This window comes from Ranitomeya imitator, chromosome 2, assembly GCF_032444005.1.
Source record: "Ranitomeya imitator isolate aRanImi1 chromosome 2, aRanImi1.pri, whole genome shotgun sequence".
Lineage (NCBI taxonomy): Eukaryota > Metazoa > Chordata > Amphibia > Anura > Dendrobatidae > Ranitomeya > Ranitomeya imitator.
In genome coordinates, this window is record NC_091283.1 from 232,636,119 (window position 1) to 232,658,531 (window position 22,413).

Genomic DNA, 22,413 nt, shown 5'->3' on the forward strand with positions numbered 1-22,413 from the left:
TATCCCTCCAATGAAGGATCCTCAAGTAACTCCCTCTTAAATTCATCTGGGGTGGCCCAAGAAATGTGTCTGGCTATGGGAATACGTGTAGGGCTGGGATGTCTTACCTGTGCCTCCTCTGAGTGTGATTCCGCCTCCGCAGCTCGAGCTTGTCTCCGGGTGGTCACAGGATATGTCTCAGCCAGAGGGGTAACCGAGAAGGCAGACAACATGGGCCCCAAGTCATTTCCCAGCAAAACATCTGCAGGCAAATCCTCCATCAAGCCGACCTCAACAAGACCATCCCCAACTCCACAAGTTCAGGTGAATCCTGGCAGTGGGCAGTCGATGTATGGCTCCCCCTGCTACACGGACTGCCACTGTCCGGTCCGTCTTCTCTTGGTCCCGGACGAAATGAGGCTTTACAAGGGTCAAAGTTTCTCAGGAATCTCTTAGTCCCTGCATGCATTTCCCATTAACCCACACGACCTGTCTATGCTGTTGTCGATTATCTGCCCGGGCTGCCTGCATGGGGTCTACTTCATGCAGCACTTCCTCCATGTCTTCCACCCCTTGGCCCCCAATGCCGGGTCAGCTTTGCCTTGGTAGCAGTGTACAGCGGCCCGGCGGAAGGTAGCTGTTCCCGCCTTTGGCCACTGGGTATGCTGAGTCCGGTTGGGACATTGTATTTGAAGGTGGCCCAGCTGACGGCAGGTGTGGCATCGCGCCCCAGAGGAATTTTGGCCTATTTATAATAAAAAAAAAAAGTTCCTCGCATCATGTTCTCATACACTTTATGCAGTATTAGCCCTCTGTGTCTGTACTGCTACATACTGGTTCATGCAGCTTTACATGAACACCTGAGCCTTACACTATAGCTGGTCCGAATAACTAAAGCAATTGTTACCATCCACCTCTCGTGTCTCCCCTTTTCCCCATAGTTTGTAAGCTTGCGAGCAGGGCCCTCACTCCTCCTGGTATCTGTTTTGAACTGTATTTCTGTTATGCTGTGATGTCTATTGTCTGTACAAGTCCCCTCTATAATTTGTAAAGCGCTGCGGAATATGTTGGCGCTATATAAATAAAAATTATTATTATTATTATTGTGGTAGGCCGGGTTTCTAGCTGGTCCCCCTACAATCTTCGGTGGTTTGGGGCCCTCCAGGTCCATGGGCAGACCCCTAGTGACCATCTTTGATCTGGACAACTGAGGCCTCCTGGCATCATGATGTTCATCGGCGAGACGAGCAGCTAACTCAAGAGACGAGCGGCTTCCTCAAAAGAAAATGGGAGACATTTATTAGCATCCTGGATAGGACCTGTGCACAGTATATACCGTATGGGAATAAACATACTAGAAATAGGAGGAAGCCAATATGGCTAAATAGAGCTGTAAGGGGCGCAATAAGTGACAAAAAGAAAGCATTTAGAGAATTAAAGGAAGTAGGTAGTGAGGAGGCATTAAATAAATGCAAAAAATTAAATAAACTCTGTAAAAAGCAAATCAAGTCAGCAAAGATTGAGACAGAGAGACTCATTGCCAGAGAGAGTAAAAATAATCCCAAAATATTCTTTAACTACATAAATAGTAAGAAACTAAAAAATGATAGTGTTGGCCCCCTTAAAAATAGTCTGGGTGAAATGGTGGATGAGGATGAGGAAAAAGCCAATATGCTAAATGATTTTTTTCATCAGTATTTACACAAGAAAATCCCATGGCGACAAAATGACTAGTGATAAAAATTCCCCATTAAATGTCACCTGCTTAACCCAGCAGGAAGTGCGGCGGCATCTAAAAATCACTAAAATTGACAAATCTCCGGGCCCGGATGGGATACACCCTCGAGTACTGCAGGAATTAAGTACAGTCATTGATAGACCATTATTTTTAATCTTTAAAGACTCCATAATAACAGGGTCTGTACCACAGGACTGGCGTATAGCAAATGTGGTGCCAATATTCAAAAAGGGAACAAAAACTGAACTCGGAAACTATAGGCCAGTAAGCTTCACCTCTACTGTGGGTAAAATCCTGGAGGGCATTCTAAGGGATGATATACTGGAGTATCTGAAGAGGAATAACCTCATGACCCAGTATCAGCACGGGTTTACTAGGGACCGTTCATGTCAGACTAATTTGATCAGTTTCTATGAAGAGGTAAGTTCCGGACTGGACCAAAGGAACCCAGTAGATGTAGTGTATATGGACTTTTCAAAAGCTTTTGATACGGTGCCACTCAAAAGGTTGATACATAAAATGAGAATAATGGGGATAGGGGAAAATATGTGTAAGTGGGTTGAGAGCTGGCTCAGGGATAGGAAACAAAGGGTGGTTATTAATGGAGCACACTCGGACTGCGTAGCGGTTAGCAGTGGGGTACCACAGGGGTCAGTATTGGGCCCTCTTCTTTTTAACATATTTATTAATGACCTTGTAGGGGGCATTCAGAGTAGAATTTCAATATTTTCAGATGACAGTAAACTCAGCAGGGTAATCAATACAGAGGAGGACAATTTTATATTACAGGATGATTTATGTAAACTAGAAGCTTGGGCTGATAAATGGCAAATGAGCTTTAATGGAGATAAATGTAAGGTCATGCACTTGGGTAGAAGTAATAAGAGCGCTCGCTCAAAACACATTTGTTCAGAGCGGCCTATCATGTTCACTAATCAAAGTTATGTTATGTTTGTGTGTGTAGCCCATTCACTATCCCCATCTATTCCCCAACCCCTGAAGATGGCTGGACCATGATTGTAAATACATCATTGTAAATACACACCTGTACTTTGCATCTCCCCCACCTCATTGTAGATTGTAAGCTCTCACGAGCAGGGTCGTCTTATTTTGCTTTAATTATTGTATTGTTAACGTTGTTACTTATGACTTTTGTGTTTGAAACTGTTAAACTGTAAAGCGCTGCGGAATATGTTGGCGCTATATAAATAAAGATTATTACTATTATTATTATGTACAATTATGTGCTTAATTCTAAAACTCTGGGCAAAACAGTCAATGAAAAAGACCTGAGTGTATGGGTGGATGACAAACTCATATTTAGTGGCCAGTGTCAGTCAGCTGCTACAAAGGCAAATAAAATAATGGGATGCATTAAAAGAGGCATAGATGCTCATGAGGAGAACATAATTTTACCTCTATACAAGTCACTAGTTCGACCACACTTAGAATACTGTGCACAGTTCTGGTCTCCGGTGTATAAGAAAGACATAGCTGAACTAGAGCGGGTGCAGAGAAGAGCGACCAAGGTTATTAGAGGACTGGGGGATTTGCAATACCAAGATAGGTTATTACACTTGGGGCTATTTAGTTTGGAAAAACGAAGACTAAGGGGTGATCTTATGTTAATGTATAAATATATGAGGGGACAGTACAAAGACCTAGCTGATGATCTTTTTAATCATAGACCTGAAACAGGGACAAGGGGGCATCCTCTACGTTTGGAGGAAAAAAGGTTTAAGCATAATAACACGCGGATTCTTTACTGTAAGAGCAGTGAGACTATGGAACTCTCTGCCGTATGATGTTGTAATGAGTGATTCATTACTTAAATTTAAGAGGGGACTGGATACATTTCTGGAAAAGTATAATGTTACAGGGTATATACACTAGATTCCTTGATAGGGCGTTGATCCAGGGAACTAGTCTGATTGCCGTATGTGGAGTCGGGAAGGAATTTTTTTCCCCAAGGTGGAGCTTACTCTTTGCCACATGGGTTTTTTTTGCCTTCCTCTGGATCAACATGTTAGGGCATGTTAGGTTAGGCTATGGGGTGAACTAGATGGACTTAAAGTCTTCCTTCAACCTTAATAAGTATGTAACTATGTAAGAGTCATTGGCCGCCTGTCCGAATCAAATCCTGTGTCTCGGGGCTTAGTCCATTAAATATCATTCTAACAAGAAGAGCTGGAGGACGTCCTCCTTAGTGGTTGCTTGGCTCCCTTGTACCCACTGTAGCAGTGGCCGCCGTAATTTACAGGCCCATTCAGTGTGGATATCGGTTACTCGTTTTATAAGTCCGCAGAACTTTTGGCAGTATGCTTCTGGTGTCAGCGCATACTGGGCCAAGATCACTTCTTTGATCTGCTCATAGTCCATACAGTCCTCATCGGGTACCGTGCGATAGGCGTCTGCTGCCCGGCCTGTCAGCTTGCTGGCCAGAATCTGAACCCGTTCCTCCGGCTTCACTTGATGAAGGGCACACTGCCGCTCAAAGTCCTGCAGAAAGCCATCAATGTCTTTCTCTGCCTCCCCCAACTGTCGGAAGGCATTATACTGGATCTTTTTGTGGCTTACTGTTGAAGGTACCTGGGCGGAGGCCAGAGCTCCCCTGACTCTCCTCTCTCCGCTCTGCCATCTCCATCTTGGCCAGCTCCACTTTGGTCCGCTCTGCCATCTCCATCTTGATTAGCTCTATCCTGGTCCGCTCAGCCATCTCTTCCTTCAGATCAGTACGCACATCAGCCTTCACCTCTCGTATGATCTCTACTGCAGGGTTTGGGCCATAGAATGTCAGTCTGTTCTTTACCTCCCTCTGGAATTCAGTCTCCTCCACGTTCACATTGGGGGGCGCTGCACTGTCGTGTTCCATGATGGCTGCTATCAAATCCGCTTTTGTTTTGTTGCTGGCGATTAACCCTCGGGCTTCCACCAGATCTTTTAATGTAGTCCTCTTTAACTTCTGGTAGTTGTCTTCCATTCATTCCTTTCCTCCTGTAGAAGGGGTATCACATCCCGCTGTGTGCCACCAGTGTAACGGGGTCTACTGTGCTGGAGTACCTCTTTCAGCACCCCCCGTGTTTCAGGAGGTCCACTCTGCTTTTCCTGGATTCTGAATGAGGGATGCTGGCTAGAATTTCTTGATTACATGAGAGCATATAAAAGGTGACTGCTTCTCCACGTATTTCCAGTCTAAGAACACCCTTTATTTACAGCACACAGAATATATAACACAGATACACAGGGCAGGCCAATAGGACAACAGCAGGCCAGACATACATTACAATAGCCGCAGGGGCCGGAGCCTGCCGATATTTACTGTAGGAATTAGAAAGGTGGGGGGAGGTCAGAAAGAGAATATCTTGTCCAGGGGTGCAGCCTGTGGACTGATGCATTTCATTTCACATGGAAACTATTATACATACATATACTGCATAACATTCTTGGTGCTGGGGGTTCTGTAAGACATCATATCAAGCACTCTGCACATCATACCGAGCACTGCGCACATCATACCGAGCACTCCACCCATCGGACCAAGCACTCCACCCATCAGAGCGAGCACTGCACCCATCATACCGAGCACTCCACCCATCAGACAAAGCACTCCGCCCATCAGAACGAGCACCCTGCCTATCAGCAGGGTCTCACCTGTTGATGGGCTGCTCACAATATAAATGTAGGCTTCAGCGTAGGAGAGGAGTCACATCAGATTAGGTTCCCAGCAACGAAGGTCGCCTCGTCGCTGGCTGCTGGGCACACATGCATTGCCCAATTTATGCGCTAGTATCCCCATTTTGCATTACTTCTCATCCAGAGCTGCACTCACCATCCTATGTCATATATCATCCTGCAGTCACATCCAGAGCTGCACTCACTATTCTACAATACCTATCCAAATCTGCATTCACCATCCTATGTCACATATCATCCTGCAGTCACATCCAGAGCGGCACTCACTATTCTACATCATGTCATGCTGCATTCACACCTTGATCTGCACTCATTCTACTACAGCTTTTGCAGTCACGTCCAGAGCTGCCATTTTTCCCTCTGTTGCAGGTTTTAGGTTGTATAAGTGCCGCTGATACAGGCTTTGGGAGTATCCACCCTTCAGCAGGTGGAGCAGCCTTTATTACACAGGGGTCTATGCAGGTTACCACAGCTGAAGTCTTCATCCTCCTCCAGAGCTGGTGAGTCGCAGAGGTTGAGCTTCTCCATCGTCATGTAGTCCTGTCCCATTGCAGATTCTGCTGGACATAGGAGAGGGGCTCACTGGGAGGACAGGGTGGAGGAAAATGGTGCAGCGGATGGGGGTAGAAGAACTTGGTGCAGGAGGAGGAGCAGCAGGTGGTGGCACAGCAGGAGGAGTAGAAGCAAGTGGTGCAGGAAAAGGAGCAGCAGGTAGTGGCACAGCAGGAGGAGTAGAAGCAGGTGGTGCAGGAGGAGCAGCAGCTGGTGGCACAGCAGAAGGAGTAGAAGCAGGTGGTGCAGGAGGAGCAGCAGGTGGCACAGCAGGAGGAGTAGAAACAGGTGGTGCAGGAAAAGGAGCAGCAGGTGGTGGCGCAGCAGGAGGAGTAGAAGCAGGTGGTGCAGGAGGAGGAGTAGAAGCAGGTGGTGCAGGAGGAGCAGCAGGTGGCACAGCAGGAGGAGTAGAAACAGGTGGTGCAGGAAAAGGAGCAGCAGGTGGTGGCACAGCAGGAGGAGAAGAAGCAGGTGGTGCAGGAAAAGGAGCAGCAGTCGGTGGCACAGCAGGAAGAGTAGAAGCAGGTGGTGCAGGAGGAGCAGCAGGTGGCACACCAGGAGGAGTAGAAACAGGTGGTGCAGGAAAAGGAGCAGCAGGTGGTGGCACAGCAGGAGGAGTAGAAGCAGGTGGTGCAGGAAAAGGAGCAGCAGGTGGTGGCACAGCAGGAGGAGTAGAAGCAGGTGGTGCAGGAAGAGGAGCAGCAGGTGGCACAGCAGGAGGAGTAGAAGCAGGTGGTGCAGGAAAAGGAGCAGCAGGTGGTGGCACAGCAAAAAGAGTAGAAGCAGGTGGTGCAGGAGAAGCAGGTGGCACAGTAGGAGGAGTAGAAGCAGGTGGTGCAGGACGAGGAGCAGCAGGTGGTGGTACAGCAGGAGGAGAAGCAGGTGGTGCAGGAAAAGGAGCAGCAGGTGGTGGCACAGCAGGAGGATAAGAAGCAGGTGGTGTAGGAGGAGCAGCAGGTGGCACAGCAGGAGGAGTAGAAGCAGGTGGTGCAAGAAAAGGAGCAGCAGGTGGTGGCACAGCAGGAGGCATAGAAGCAGGTGGAGCAGGAGGAGCAGCAGGTGGCACAGGAGGAGTAGAAGCAGGTGGTGCAGGAGGAGGAGCAGCAGGTAATGGCACAGCAGGAGGAGTAGAAGCAGGTGGTGCAGGAGGAGCAGCAGGTGGCACAGCAGGAGGAGTAGAAACAGGTGGTGCAGGAAAAGTAGCAGCAGGTGGTGGCACAGCAGGAGGAGTAGAAGCAGGTGGTGCAGGAAAAGGAGCTGCAGGTGGTGGCACAGCAGGAGGAGTAGAAGCAGGTTGTGCAGGAGGAGCAGCAGGTGGCACAGCAGGAGGAGTAGAAGCAGGTGGTGCAGGAAAAGGAGCAGCAGGTGGTGGCACAGCAGGAGGAGTAGAAGCAGGTGGTGCAGGAGGAGAAGCAGGTGGCACAGTAGGAGGAGTAGAAGCAGGTGGTGCAGGATGTGGAGCAGCAGGTGGTGGCATAGCAATAGGAGTAGAAGCAGGTGGTGCAGGAAAAGGAGCAGCAGGGGGTGGCACAGCAGGCGGAGTAGAAGCAGGTGGTGCAGGAGGAGCAGCAGGTGGCACAGCAGGAGGAGTAGTAGCAGGTGGTGCAGGAAAAGGAGCAGTAGGTGGGGGCACAGCAGGAGGCGTAGAAGCAGGTGGAGCAGGAGGAGCAGCAGGTGGCACAGCAGGAGGAGTAGAAGCAGGTGGTGCAGCAGGAGGAGCAGCAGGTGGTGGCACAGCAGGAGGAGTAGAAGCAGGTGGCACAGAAGGAGCTGCAGCAGGTTGTGTACAGCAGGAGGGGTAGAAGCAGGTGGTGCAGGAGGAGGAGCAGCAGGTGGTGGCACAGCAGGAGGAGAAGAAGCAGGTGGTGCAGGAGGAGGAGCAGCAGGTGGTGGCACAGCAGGAGGAGTAGAAGCAGGTGGTGCTGGAGGAGCAGCCACATGTGGTGGCACAGCAGGAGGAGTAAAAGCAGGTGGTGCAGGAGGAGCAGCAGGTGGTGGCACAGCAGGAGGGGTATAAGCCGGTGGTGCAGGAGGAGGAGCAGCAGGTAGTGGCACAGCAGGAGGGGTAGAAGCTAGTGGTGCAGGAGGAGGAGCAGCAGGTGGTGGCACAGCAGGAGGAGTAGAAGCAGGTGGTGCAGGAGGAGGAGCAGCAGGTGGAGGCACAGCAGGAAGGGTAGATGCAGATGGTGCAGGAGGAGGAGCAGCAGATGGTGGCATAGCAGGAGGAGCAGCAGATGGTGGCACAGCAGGAGGAGTAGAAGCAGGTGGTGCAGGAAGAGGAGCAGCAGGTGGTGGAACAGCAGGAGGAGTAGAAGCAGTTGGTGCAGGAGGAGCAGCAGGTGGAGGAACAGCAGGAAGGGTAGACGCAGATGGTGCAGGAGGAGGAGCAGCAGATGGTGGCACAGCAGGAGGAGCAGCCGGTGGTGGCACAGCAGGAGGAGTAGAATCAGGTGGTGGAGAAGGAGCAGCAGGTGGTGGCACAGCAGGAGGAGTAGAAGCAGGTGGTGCAGGAGGAGGAGCAGAAGCTGCAGGTGGTGCAGAGAGGAGGGGCAGGTGCAGGTGCTGTGTGGAGAGGAGGGGCAGCTGCACGTGGTACCTCAGGGAGGAGGGGGTTACATGTGATTACCAGGAGAAGAGAATCTTTCATGGCGATGTGAGAGAACAGGAGATGCAGGAGAAGTATCAGGTGGTGCAGCAGGTGGAGTGAATGTTAGGATCCGGGATGTGGGGACATCGTAGATGCTGGATATAGAGTTAGAGTCATTTTCTTTTCCTCCAGGAAAGAAAAGCTTCATTCTGTCTGGACCAAGTGCAGCTTCTGCAGGAGACAGAAGGGAAGACAGAGACAAGGTGGTCAGGGAGGAGGCAGGTGATGCGAGAGGAGGAGCAGCTGCAGGTGTAGTGTGGAGAGAAGGAGCAGCTGCAGGTGTAGTGTGGAGAGGAGGAGCAGTTGCAGGTGTCATGTGGAGAGGAGGAGCAGCTGCAGGTGTCGTGTGAAGAGGAGCAGCTGCAGGTGCAGTGTGAAGAGGAGGAGCAGCTGCAGGTGTAGTGTCGTGTGAAGAGGAGCAGCTGCAGGTGTATTGTGGAGAGGAGGAGCAGCTGCAGGCGTAGTGTGAAGAGGAGGAGCAGCTGCAGGTGTAGTGTGGTGAGGAGTAGCAGCTGCAGGTGTAGTGTGGTGAGGAGGAGCAGCTGCAGGTGTGTGGAGAGGAGGAGCAGCTGCAGGTGTAGTGTGGAGATGAGAAGCAGTTGCAGGTGTAGTGTGAAGAGGAGGAGCAGCTGCAGGTGTAGTGTGGTGAGGAGGAGCAGCTGCAGGTGTATTGTGGAGAGGAGGAGCAGCTGCAGGTGTAGTGTGGTGAGGAGGAGCAGCTGCAGGTGTACTGTAGAGAGGAGGAGCAGCTGCAGGTGTAGTGTGGTGAGGAGGAGCAGCTGCAGGTGTAGTGTGGAGAGGAGGAGCAGCTGCAGGTGTAGTGTGGAGAGGAGGAGCAGTTGCAGGTGTAGTGTGGGGAGGAGGAGCAGCTGCAGGTGTAGTGTGGAGAGGAGGAGCAGCTGCATGTGTAGTGTGGAGAGGAGGAGCAGCTGCAGGTGTAGTGTGAAGAGGAGGAGCAGCTGCAGGTGTAGTGTGAAGAGGAGGAGCAGCTGCAGGTGTAGTGTGGAGAGGAGGAGCAGCTGCAGGTCTAGTACAGCACAATAGTAGCCTGGCAAAACCCTTGACGGACCTCACCAGAAAGAAGCTACCCCACATCGTCAACTGGACCGACGGCTGTGAGGGCCTTCCAGGCATTGAAAACCGTGCTGTGTAACGCCCCTGTGTTGAAAGCAGTCGACAGCAGTCGACCGTTCTTGGTACGGACTGACGCCAGCGAGTTTGTCCTCGGTGTTGTGCTCAGCCAGGTTGACTCGGAGGACCAAGAGCACCCCGTGTTGTACCTGAGCCGGAAACTTTTGCCGAGGGAAGTGGCCTACTCCACCATCGAGAAGGAGTGGCTGGCCATAGTCTGGGCCCTGCAGCACTTGCAGCCCTACTTGTACGGTCACACCTTCACTGTGATGACTGAGCACAACCCTCTGCGCTGGCTAAACGTCATGTGTGGAACCAACAGCAGGTTGCTACGCTGGAGCCTTGCCCTTCAGCAGTTTGACTTCACCATTGAACACAAAACGGGCAGGGAGCATGGAAATGCAGATGGACTGTCCCGCCGGGGTGAACCTGCTGAGGTGCGCATGGAGGAGCACCGAAAGATTCTGCCTCTTTAGCGCAGACCAAAAGGGGGAGGTGTCACGATATTGTATGAAATGTAATATGTTTTAGTCTCTCATTGCCAGCACCTATAGGGTGGGCATTGACCCCCCTTCATTTCAGGATTTAGCTTTTCTTTTCAATGGGTGTAGAAGAGCTTTTATTGCTCTGGCTGTAAATTCCTGACTTTGAGCAACTCACTCTTCATGCCACTCCCAAAAGAATTTTTACGATCGCTTGTGTTGGCTCAAACTTTCCTCCAGCTAGAACTGGCATAGAAGTCTCCAAAATCCATGAGGGTCTTTGTTCTAATATGATAAGATATTGGGCCAATGGTTTAAGCTAGGAAAATAATACATCCAGTTTGTGAATCTCCATCAGCGGGTCTATCGGTCACGGTAAACGCGGGCTTCTAGTTCTAACAGGGACAGAGTATGGATTTCTCTGGAACTGTGCATCACAAATAGCACAAATTTGGTCTCATTAGAATGCCAAAGTTAATACAAGATGAATGCTGGGTGTGTTATGATTCTGACATGTTCTGTAGCGGAGATACAGACATTAGACAAACTTGTGTTAAATTTACTAAGACTGAAGAGATAGGAGGGGCTAAGGAAACCAGCCCTGTTAGTGATGACACAAGGCTGTGGTTATTTAAGTGACTCCACTTTACCCAGCCTTCAGAGTCTGTGAGAGTCTGTCTGAGTCTTATCTGAGGAGTCCTGACTGCCAGTCCTGATGCATTGGGACATATGGGAACGCCACCCACTAGCCTGGTTGCCTGCAATGTCCTGAGAACATGTGAGTGTTACCTTTTCTCATTTAATCCCTTTATTTTATAATTACCTTGCACATTTTCAATTGTCTCATATTGTAACATTTGTTATACCTTTTTACAAACACTGCCTTAATCTTTAATGGAGTAAAATATTTAAAATACTAGATTCGTTCTTCATGCTCTAACATGTACCCTAAAGCTTCTGAAGGGAATTACGCTACTGTTTTGGGTTAGCTTCGGACCCGTTTAATCGAAGTTGGTGGCAGCATACCTTTGTACTGGGTAGTTGGGAGTCGTTGTCGCGACTGTGGCGTTGATAATTATTGTTCCTTCCTGAGTGGGAGTAGTTATATCGCCTCGCTACAGCATGCCCAATAGCTAGTACATAGCAGGCAGCCTTTCTGGCGACTAATTATACTAGGTGCAGTATCTAATCTGACCTGAGGGTAAGGGGTGCGCCAGAGAGCTGCAAGTTCAAGCAGAGCTGTAAAGCGAGATATACATAAATCCCTGCAGTTCGTGGTATATTGAAGAGCAGTGGGATACCTAATATAAGCCCCTGCTGTAAACTAAGAGGTCAATAGCCTTGTGTGTGTTTTTTTCATCACATTGTAGCAGTGGAGGGATACCTAAGATAAGCCCCCCTGCACATGCGATAGCCGTTTGTTGGCCTAAAGTCATCCCGATCCATGACGTAGGGGTGACGGTCACGGTGGGATTCATGACAAATTGGTGGCAGCGGTGTGGATCCATGACAAGGGGCAGCTGCAGGTGTGGTGTGGAGAGGAGCAGCTGCAGCTATAATGTGGAGAGGAGGAGCAGCTGCAGGTGTAGTGTGGTGAGGAGGGGCAGCTGCAGGTGTAGTGTGGAGAGGTGGCGCAGCTGCAGGTGTAATGTGGAGAGGAGAGGCACCTGCAGGTGTAGTGTGGAAAGGAGGAGCAGCTGCAGGTGTAGTGTGGTGAGGAGAGGGAGCTGCAGGTGTAGTGTGGAGAGGAGCAGCTGCAGGTGTAGTGTGGAGAGGAGCAGCTGCAGGTGTAGTGTGGAGAGGAGCAGCTGCAGGTGTAGTGTGGTGAGGAGGGGAAGCTGCAGGTATGGTGTGAAGAGGAGGAGCAGCTGCAGGTGTAGTGTGGAGAGGAGCAGCTGCAGGTGTAGTGTGGAGAGGAGGAGCAGCTGCAGGTGTAGTGTGGTGAGGAGGGGCAGCTGCAGGTGTAGTGTGGAGATGAGGAGCAGCTGCAGGTGTAGTGTGGTGAGGAGGGGCAGCTGCAGGTGTAGTGTGGAGAGGAGCAGCTGCAGGTGTAGTGTGGAGAGGAGCAGCTGCAGGTGTAGTGTGGTGAGGAGGGGAAGCTGCAGGTATGGTGTGAAGAGGAGGAGCAGCTGCAGGTGTAGTGTGGAGAGGAGCAGCTGCAGGTGTAGTGTGGAGAGGAGGAGCAGCTGCAGGTGTAGTGTGGTGAGGAGGGGCAGCTGCAGGTGTAGTGTGGAGATGAGCAGCTGCAGGTGTAGTGTGGTGAGGAGGGGCAGCTGCAGGTGTAGTGTGGAGAGGAAGCGCAGCTGCAGGTGTAGTGTGGAGAGGAGGCGCAGCTGCAGGTGTAGTGTGGAGAGGAGGAGCAGCTGCAGGTGTGTGGAGAGGAGGAGCAGCTGCAGGTGTATTGTGGAGAGGAGGAGCAGCTGCAGGTGTGTGGAGAGGAGGAGCAGCTGCAGGTGTCTGGAGAGGATGAGCAGCTGCAGGTGTGTGGAGAGGAGGAGCAGCTGCAGGTGTGTGGAGAGGATGAGCAGCTGCAGGTGTATTGTGGAGAGGAGGGGCAGCTGCAGGTGTAGTGTGGAGAGGAGGCGCAGCTGCAGGTGTAGTGTGGAGAGGAGGAGTAGCTGCAGGTGTAGTGTGGTGAGGAGGGGCAGCTGCAGGTGTAGTGTGGTGAGGAGGGGCAGCTGCAGGTGTAGTATGGAGAGGAGGCGCAGATGCAGGTGTAGTGTGGAGAGGAGGAGCAGCTGCATGTGTGTGGAGAGGAGGAGCAGCTGCAGGTGTGTGGAGAGGATGAGCAGCTGCAGGTGTAGTGTGGAAAGGAGGAGCAGCTGCAGGTGTAGTGTGGAGAGGAGGAGCAGCTGCAGGTGTGTGGAGAGGAGGAGCAGCTGCAGGTGTATTGTGGAGAGGAGGGGCAGCTGCAGGTGTAGTGTGGAGAGGAGGAGCAGTTGCAGGTGTAGTGTGGAGAGGAGGAGCAGCTGTAGTGTAGGGAGGAGGAGTAGCTGCAGATGTCCTGTGGAGAGGAGCAGTAGCTGCAGGTGTAGTGTGATGAGGATGAGCAGCTGCAGGTGTAGTGTGGAGAGGAGGAGCAGCTGCAGGTGTAGTGTGGAGAGGAGCAGTTGCAGGTGTAGTGTGGAGAGGAGCAGCTGCAGGTGTAGTGTGGAGAGGAGGAGCAGCTGCAGGTGTAGTGTGGAGAGGAGCAGTTGCAGGTGTAGTGTGGAGAGGAGCAGCTGCAGGTGTAGTGTGGAGAGGAGGAGCAGCTGCAGGTGTAGTGTGGAGAGGAGCAGTAGCTGCAGGTGTAGTGTGGAGAGGAGAAGAAGCTGTGGGTGGTGCTGCAGGGAGGAGGGGGTCACAGGTGATTACCAGGAGAGGAGGATCTTTCATCACCATGTGAGAGAACAGGAGACGCAGGAGAAGAAGCATCAGGAGCTGCAGCAGGTGCAGTGGACACCAGGATTTGGGATGTGGGGCCGTGGTAGTGGCTGAACACAGAGTCGGAATTTGTGTCACCTGCATGAAAGAGATGGTTAGTCAGTTGAGGCGTCATGCTCGGTGATCATGTGACCCGCATTGTGATCGTGATCCCCCAGGCATGTCACACTCGAGGGTCCTGGCTGGTGTGTCTCCTATTACCGCTGTGATCAGCTCGGCTGGACTTCAGATCGTACTTATACGTAAGAGAGAAGCTTCCTGTAGAGGGGACAGGGGTCACTGGCTACAACCCCACCAGCCTGTGGACAGGATGTACAGGGGCAATGTTGTGGGGGTGGGTGGAGAGGTGATGTAATATGAGGGTTCCGCACGTCACACATTACCACCTTGTGCTGCAGATTCCGGGGGATTATTGAGGACGTCGTCTCTTGGGATCCAATCAGATGCGGAAATGCCACGCTGGATCAGCTCCGGGATGTCATACCTGAAACACAGCAGGGGGCAACTTCTGCCATTGGTAACCCCCGATAATGCCAGCCCCTGATAATGATGCCTGCTCCCAGTGCCATCTCCCAGTAAAGATGCCAGTCTCTGATAATGATGCCAGCCCCCAAGGGCAGTGTCACAACTTTGTTGTTGGGTGTCCTGGGTCCATGGGCTCCTTCCCTGTCCCTAACGTTAGGGGCGCTGCAGCTCGCCCTTTTCCCCTGATTACTTCTGATGGCTAAGATGCCTGACCATGTACCTTGCATTATCTCCAGAATCAGCCTTCATTCCGTTTCCTTCCCCTACACAGGGAAGAGTGGAGTAAATGTGTACCATAATATACCAACCAGACTAACAAGGTAATACGAACAGGGATACAGGAAAATACCAAACATACAAATATAGTGACATATATAACAGAAGTATTTACCGGGGAATGGAGGATATGAAAAACCAACTGGCATTTCCTGATTGACGGGCCAGTATATGTAGGAGAGAGGAGCGGCCAACTCTAAACAGCTGAAAGCATCAGTCAAGCAATCTTCCAGGAGCTTCAACTGAAACAGATTAACCTCTGCCTTGCTAGACGAAACCTGCACTGTTTAATATGAAGGTGAAGTGCTTCTAATCAGTGCAGGAGTAGGAGAAATCAGAACCTGAGGTCTTCTGGCTCCTCTCTATTGCGGTAAACCAGTTGAAGTGGGCCACTGGGGAGGTGCCAGATGTTGCAGAAAGGCCAGCATGTAGTCCCACTGGCAGCAGATAATGATGTCATGGTAGCTGAAGTGGGTCGCTGGACCCCTCAACACTTCTCTCATGTCCACAATTGTCAATAGCGGGAGGTGGCACTTGTGGATCGTATAGGACCCCCCGAGGCACTCCTGTAGTGTTGGTGTCTGGGTAGAGGTTTTGGGGCGCCCGTGGTGATGTTGGTGCAATCTCAAGCAGCCAGACACACAGGTGAACTTGTAAACATAACAATGTTACTGAAAGAGGTAACGGGGTCCAATCTCTCTCTTAACCCCTTTCTGCCATCGGACGTACTATCCCGTCCATGTGACCTGGGACTTAATTCCCATGGAAGGGATAGTACGTCATATGCGATCAGCCGAGCTAATGGGTGATTATCACAGCTGACACCCGGCACTATGTGCCAGGAGCAATCACGGACCACTCTCGGCACATTAACCCCTAAAATACTGCGATCAAATAAGATCGCAGAGTTCCGTCGGCATAGGGTAGCATCACACAGGGAGGGGGCTCCCTGCGTGCTTCCCTGAGACCCTCAGAACAACTCGATGTGATCGCGTTATTTCGAAGGCCTCCTCCCTGCAGGCCCCTGGATCCAAGATGGCCCCTGGGTCCTTCAGGGTCCTGCAGGGAGGTGGCTTGTCAGTGCCTGCTGAGAACAGGTGCCAGCAAGCCTCCTGCACTGCCTGTCAGATCGCTGGGTCAATGTAAAAATGTAAAAAAAAAAAAATAATTAACGTGTAAAAATATTTTTTAAAATTCCTAAATAAAGAAAAAAAAATATTGTTCCACTAAATACATTTCTTTGTGTAAAAAAACAAAAACAATAAAAGTACACATATTTAGTATCGCCGCGTCCGTAACAACCCGACCTATAAAACTGTTCCATTAGTTAACCCCTTCAGTGAACACCGTAAAAAAATAAATAAAAAACAAGGCAAAAAACAACGCTTTATCATCATACCGCTGAATAAAAAGTGGAATAACACATGATCAAAAAGACGGATATAAATAACAATGGTACCACTGAAAACATCATCTTGTCTGTCATGATTCCAATGGCAGGGAATCACAAAAGGACAAGCACCAACGAGCTCTAGGGTGATGGAACCTGAGCTGACCGCGACCCTAAACCTGAACACACAAATAACAATAGCCGGGGAACGTGCCTACGTTGATCCTAGACGTCTCGCACCAGCCGAAGATCTAACTTCCCCTATTAGAAGAAACACAGACCTCTCTTGCCTCCAGAGAAATACCCCACAGAAATAGCAGCCCCCACATATGACAGTGAAATGAGAGGAAGGCACATACACAGTATGAAAATAGATTCAGCAAAATGAGGCCAGCTAAAACTAGATAGCAGAGGATACAAAAGTAAACTGCGCGGTCAGCAAAAAACCCTTCAAAAAACCATCCTGTAATTACTTGAACTCATGTTCCAACTCATGGAACATGAGGAGCAATTACAGCCCGCTAGAGCAACCAGCAGCAAAGAAACAATTATATGCAAGCTGGACAAGACAAAAATAAAGCAAAACGTGGAACAAGAAAATCAAAAACTTAGCTTGTCCTGAAGATTACTGAAGCCAGAAGCTGAGGTAACAAAACACTCTGATAACCTTGATAGCCGGCCGGGAAATGACAAGAAAGCCCGGTTAAATAGGAAACTCCCAAATCCTAATAGAACAGGTGGACACCAGAGACAGCAGAACACAAATCACCCAGTACCATCAGTAACCACCAGAGGGAGCCCAAAAACAGAACTCACAACACTTGTCTCACAAAAAACGAGCCGCCATACAGCATCATCAGCCAAAAAATAAAAAAGTTATAGTCCTCAGAATAAAGTGATGCAAAAATAATGTTTTTTTTATATAAAATAGTTTTTATTGTATAAAAGCGACAAAACATAAAAAATGATATAAATGAGGTATCGCTGTAATCGTACTGACCCGAAGAATAAAACTGCTTTATCAATTTTACCAAACGTGGAACAGTATAAAAGAAATTCATGAATTGCTGGTGTTTATTAATTCTGCCTCCCAAAAATCGGAATAAAAAGCGATCAAAAAATGTCATGTGCCCGAAAACCAATAGAAACATCATCTCGTCCCGCAAAAAAACAAGACCTGGCATGACTCTGTGGACCAAAATATGGAAAAATTATAGCTTTCAAAATGTGGTCTTTCAGTGTGTGACGGCTGCCAATCATAAAAATCCGCTAAAAATCTCGCTATAAAAGTAAATCAAACCCCCCTTCATCACCCCCTTAGTTAGGAAAAAATAATAAAATTAAAAAAATGTATTTATTTCTATATTCCCATTAGGGTTAGGGATAAAATTAGGGTTGGGGCAAAAAGTTAGGGTTGGGGGTAAAGTTAGGGTTGGGGGTAAAGTTAGGGTTGGGGCTAAAGTTAGGGTTGGGGCTAGGGTTTGGAATTCATTTATGGTTGGGATTAGTGTTTGGGGTGTGTCATGGTTAGGGGTGTGTTGGGTTTAGAGATGTGTTGGGGTAAGAGGTGTGTTGGGGTTAGGGGTGTGGTTGGGGTTATGGTTAGGATTAGGGTTAGGGGTGTGTTGGGGTTAGGGGTGTGTTGGGGTTAGGGGTTTGGTTGTGGTTATGGTTAGGGTTGGGATTAGGGTTAGGGGTGAGTTGGGGTTAGGGGTGTGGTTGGGATTAGGGTTAGGGGTGTGTCAGGGTTAGGGGTGTGGTTAGGGTTATGGTTGGGATTAGGTTTAGGGGTGTGTTTGGATTAGGGTTTCAGTTATAATTGGGGGTTTTCCACTGTTTAGGCACATCAGGGGCTCTCCAAATGCGACATGTCGTCCAATCTCAATTCCAGCCAATTCTGCGTTGAAAAAGTAAAACAGCGCTCCTTCCCTTCCGAGCTCTGCCGTGCGCCCAAACAGTGGTTTACCCCCTCATATGGGGTATCAGCGTACTCAGGACAAATAGGACAACACTGTTTGGGGTCCAATTTCTCCTGTTACCCTTGGAAAAATACAAAACTGAGGGCTAAAAAAAATCATTTTTGTGGAAAAAAAGATTTTTTATTTTCACGGCTATGCGTTATAAACTGTAGTGAAACACTTGGGGGTTCAAAGGTCTCACAACACATCTAGATAAGTTCCTTGGGGGGTCTAGTTTTGAATATGGGGTCACTTATGGGGTTTTTTGTCACGATAATGTAACAGTGTCTTAGTGTGAGATTAGTTTTCGAAAGTACCATATCAGACACACACTGCAGCTTTGACCCCCTTCCCCCCCGCACTCGCTCATACCACAAACAAAGCCCTATGGCAGAGACCCTGTGCAACTTGATACTAATGTGTGAGTAGGTTGTGGCTTTTAAAATGCAGATGACCAATCCCCTCTAACCACTCGTTCCCCCCTCCCTTCTCACTCAGGAATGCCTTTTTTAGATGGATTCAAAAACGTAAATTCTGAGGAAAGAGTGCATATCATTACTCAGCCCACATAGTGATATCACGATGAGAGGGCATATCTTTACGCCTGCTGAGTTAGTCTTGGCCCAAGAAGTGAGCTAACACCAGCTCGGCAAAGCTGTTCTATGCATCTGGATGTATTTATCCTCCTAAACCACAGGCCAGCCAAGATGATACCATGACATAATGACTTGTATCTCTTTTCCACGTTAATCCTATTTTATTTTGTAATCTGTAATGTACATACGAATTGTCTCCTTTATAATATCTTTTATACTTTCTATCACTGTAACGTGGACCAAACATCACTAAGGGATGATCTACAAAGTAGTACTTTATGTTAAAATATCACTTTATAAACATTTAAAATACAAAGCATACATTACTAGAAGGGAGCTGAATCCTTAAAGAGGGACTCCATTAGCATAGGGTATTCCAAAACATTGGACGCATAAAGAGTGAAATCCAATCTGATGATCGCTGCTATGCAGCAGAGCCGATCCAGTTGTGGCAGCTTCTAGCCTCCCATGGAGGCTATTGAAGCATGGCAAAAGTTTAAAAAAAAAAAAAAAAGTTTAAAAAAATGTGAAAAAAATAAAAAAAATATAAAAGTTTAAATCACCCCCCCTTCGCCCCATTCAAAATAAAACAATAACAAAAAAAATCAAACCTACACATATTTAGTATCGCTGCGTTCAGAATCGCCTGATCTATCATTAAAAAAAAGCATTAACCTGATCGCTAAACAGGGTAGCGAGAAAAAAAATTAGAAACGCCAGAATTAAGGTTTTTTTGTCGCCGCAACATTGCATTAAAATGGAATAACAGGCGATCAAAAGAACGTATCTGCACAAAAGTGGCATCGTTAAAAAATTTCAGCTCGGCACGCAAAAAATAAGCCCTCAACCGACCCCAGATCATGAAAAATGGAGACGCCACGGGTATCGGAAAATGGCACAATTTTTTTTTTTTTTTTTAACAAAGTTTGGATTTTTTTTCACCACTTAGATAAAAGAGAACCCTAGACATGTTAGATGTCTATGAACTGGTACTGACCTGGAGAATCATAATGTCAGGTCAATTTTAGCAATTAGTGAACCTAGTAAAAAAGCCAAACAAAAAACAAGTGTGGGACTGCACTTTTTTTTGAAATTTCACCGCACTTGGAATTTTTTTCCCGTTTTCTAGTACAATACATGGTAAAACCAATCATGTAATTCAAAAGTACAACTCGTCCCGCAAAAAATAAGCCCTCACATGACCATATTGACGAAAAACAAAAAAGTTATGGCTCTGGGAATGAGGGGAGCGAAAAAAGGAAAATCCCAAGGTCATGAAGGGGTTAAGGGCATGAAAATTCAAAGTTGGAAAATTGCAAAATTTTTGCCAAATTTCCGTTTTTTTTTTCACATATAAAAGCAAGTAATATCAAAGAAATGTTACCACTATCATGAAGTACAATATGTCACGAGAAAACAATGTCAGAATCACCAGGATCCGTTGAAGCGTTCCAGAGTTATAACCTCATAAAGGGACAGTGGTCAGAATTGTAAAAATTGGCCCGGTCATTAACGTGCAAACCACTCTTGGGGCTTAAGGGGTTAAAGGCATAGTTCACAGTAAATTGTGCATATGAAAGTAGTGATTATCTCATGAGACAAGCGAGGTTATGGCCGACCAGGGCGGCTGGAGCAGAGTTCTCCTCACTTGCTATTAGAGGAAGTGTTAGGCGCAGTCCATGAAATATTCCACTGATATTCACAGATTGGCTCTCCGTAGAAACACACTAAAGTGAGGAAGTACTCACAGTTTTGGGCCTACCATTCCCTTTCACAGGGGGTATGCTAAACAAAGTCAGTGGCAAAGCAGCTATGTGGAACTTGTCCTAGCTAGACGCAAACAGGATAACCAGCATGCAGGAGAGCACTCGTGCAGCCTTATCTCTCCTGACAGGATGAGGCTCAACTCCTTGGTGGAGGAGATTATGTGGAAAGATGCCCCTTAGCGTGGACTTCCATGGAAAACTGATCAGAGCAGTAGTGTCTGCTCCCTCAGGCAGCTTGAACCGCCAAGAACTGGAAGTTACCTCAGGAAGTGTGAGAGCCCTGAGCTGGGAGTTACCTCAGGAAGTGTGAGAGCCCTGAGCTGGGAGTTACCTCAGGAGGTGTGAGAGCCCTGAGCTGGGAGTTACCTCAGGAAGTCTGAGAGTCCTGAGCTGGAAGTTACCTCAGGAAGTGTGAGAGCCCTGAGCTGGAAGTTACCTCAGGAAGTGTGAGAGAGCCCTGAGCTGGGAGTTACCTCAGGAAGTTTGAGAGCCCTGAGCAGGGAGTTACCTCAGGAAGTGTGAGAGCCCTGAGCTGGAAGTTACCTCAGGAAGTGTGAGAGCCCTGTGCTGGAAGTTACCTCAGGAAGAGTGTGAGCCCTGAGCTGGAAGTTACCTCAGGAAGTGTGAGATCCCTGAGCTGGGAGTTACCTCAGGAAGTGTGAGAGCCCTGAGCTGGAAGTTACCTCAGGAAGTGTGAGAGCCCTGAGCTGGGAGTTACCTCAGGAAGTCTGTATGGGGCCAGCGTGAGCTGGGAGTTACCTCAGGAAGTGTGAGCCCTGAGCTGGGAGTTACCTCAGGAAGTGTGTGAGCCCTGAGCTGGAAGTTACCACAGGAAGTGTGCGAGTCCTGAGCTGGAAGTTACCTCAGGAAGTGTGAGAGCCCTGAGCTGGGAGTTACCTCAGGAAGTCTGTGTGAGCCCTGAGCAGGGAGTTACCTCAGGAAGTGTGAGAGCCCTGAGCGGGAAATTACCTCAGGAAGTGTGAGAGCCCTGAGCTGGGAGTTACCTCAGGAAGTGTGAGAGCCCTGAGCGGGAAGTTACCTCAGGAAGTGTGAGAGCCCTGAGCTGAAAGTTACCTCAGGAAGTATGTGAGCCCTGAGCTGGAAGTTACCTCAGGAAGTGTGAGAGCCCTGAGCTGGAAGTTACCTCAGGAAGTGTGTGTAAGCACTGAGCTGGAAGTTACCTCAGAAAGTTTTAGATCCCTGAGCTGGGAGTTACCTCAGGAAGTGTGAGAGCCCTGAGCTGGAAGTTACCTCAGGAAGTGTGTGTAAGCACTGAGCTGGAAGTTACCTCAGGAAGTGTGAGATCCCTGAGCTGGGAGTTACCTCAGGAAGTGTGAGAGCCCTGAGCTGGAAGTTACCTCAGGAAGTGTGTGAGCCCTGAGCTGGGAGTTACATCAGGAAGTGTGAGAGCCCTGAGCTGGAAGTTACCTCAGGAAGTGTGTGAGCCCTGAGCTGGAAGTTACCTCAGGAAGTGTGCGAGCCCTGAGCTGGGAGTTACATAAGGAAGTGTGAGAGCCCTGAGCTGGAAGTTACCTCAGGAAGTGTGTGAGCCCTGAGCTGGAAGTTACCTCAGGAAGTGTGAGAGCCCTGAGCTGGGAGTTACCTCAGGAAGTGTGAGAGCCCTGAGCTGGAAGTTACCTCAGGAAGTGTGTGAGCCCTGAGATGGAAGTTACCTCAGGAAGTGTGTGAGCCCTGAGCTGGAAATTACCTCAGGAAGTGTGAGAGCCCTGAGCTGGAAGTTACCTCAGGAAGTGTGAGCCCTGAGCTGGGAGTTACCTCAGGAAGTGTGTGAGCCCTGAGCGGGAAGTTACCTCAGGAAGTGTGAGAGCCCTGAGCTGAAAGTTACCTCAGGAAGTATGTGAGCCCTGAGCTGGAAGTTACCTCAGGAAGTGTGAGAGCCCTGAGCTGGGAGTTACCTCAGGAAGTGTGTGTAAGCCCTGAGCTGGAAGTTACCTCGGGAAGTGTGAGCGCCTGAGCTGGGAGTTACCTCAGGAAGTGTGTGTGAGCCCTGAGCTGGGAGTTACCTCAGGACGACTGTATGGGGCCTGAGTGAGCTGGGAGTTACCTCAGGAAGTGTGTGTGAGCCCTGAGCTGGGAGTTACCTCAGGAAGAGTGAGCCCTGAGCAGGGAGTTACCTGAGGAAGTGTGTGAGTCCTGAGCTGGGAGATACCTCAGGAAGTTTGTGAGTCCTGAGCTGGGACTTACCTCAGGAGGTGTGAGAGCCCTGAACAGGGAGTTACCTCAGGAACTGTGTGTG

The 22,413-nt window shown here is 49.3% G+C and overlaps 1 protein-coding gene across 6 annotated transcripts in view; it reads right to left on the minus strand.

Annotated features, from left to right (window-relative positions):
• Nucleotides 1–22,413, minus strand: part of LOC138662793 (uncharacterized) — a 177,831-nt gene that overhangs the window by 36,737 nt on the left and 118,681 nt on the right. For 2 of the 6 annotated variants that reach the window (XM_069748738.1, XM_069748736.1), the window contains exons 6-9: nt 14,032–14,129; nt 13,577–13,723; nt 8,589–8,780; nt 5,878–5,967 (exon numbers count right to left, since the gene is read on the minus strand). In XM_069748738.1, coding sequence (XP_069604839.1) covers nt 5,878–5,967; nt 8,589–8,780; nt 13,577–13,723; nt 14,032–14,129 — 527 coding nt within the window. The remainder of the gene's footprint in view (nt 1–5,877; nt 5,968–8,588; nt 8,781–13,576; nt 13,724–14,031; nt 14,130–22,413) is intronic. The other 4 variants (XM_069748742.1, XM_069748741.1, XM_069748739.1 and 1 more) reach the window with 3 other exon arrangements.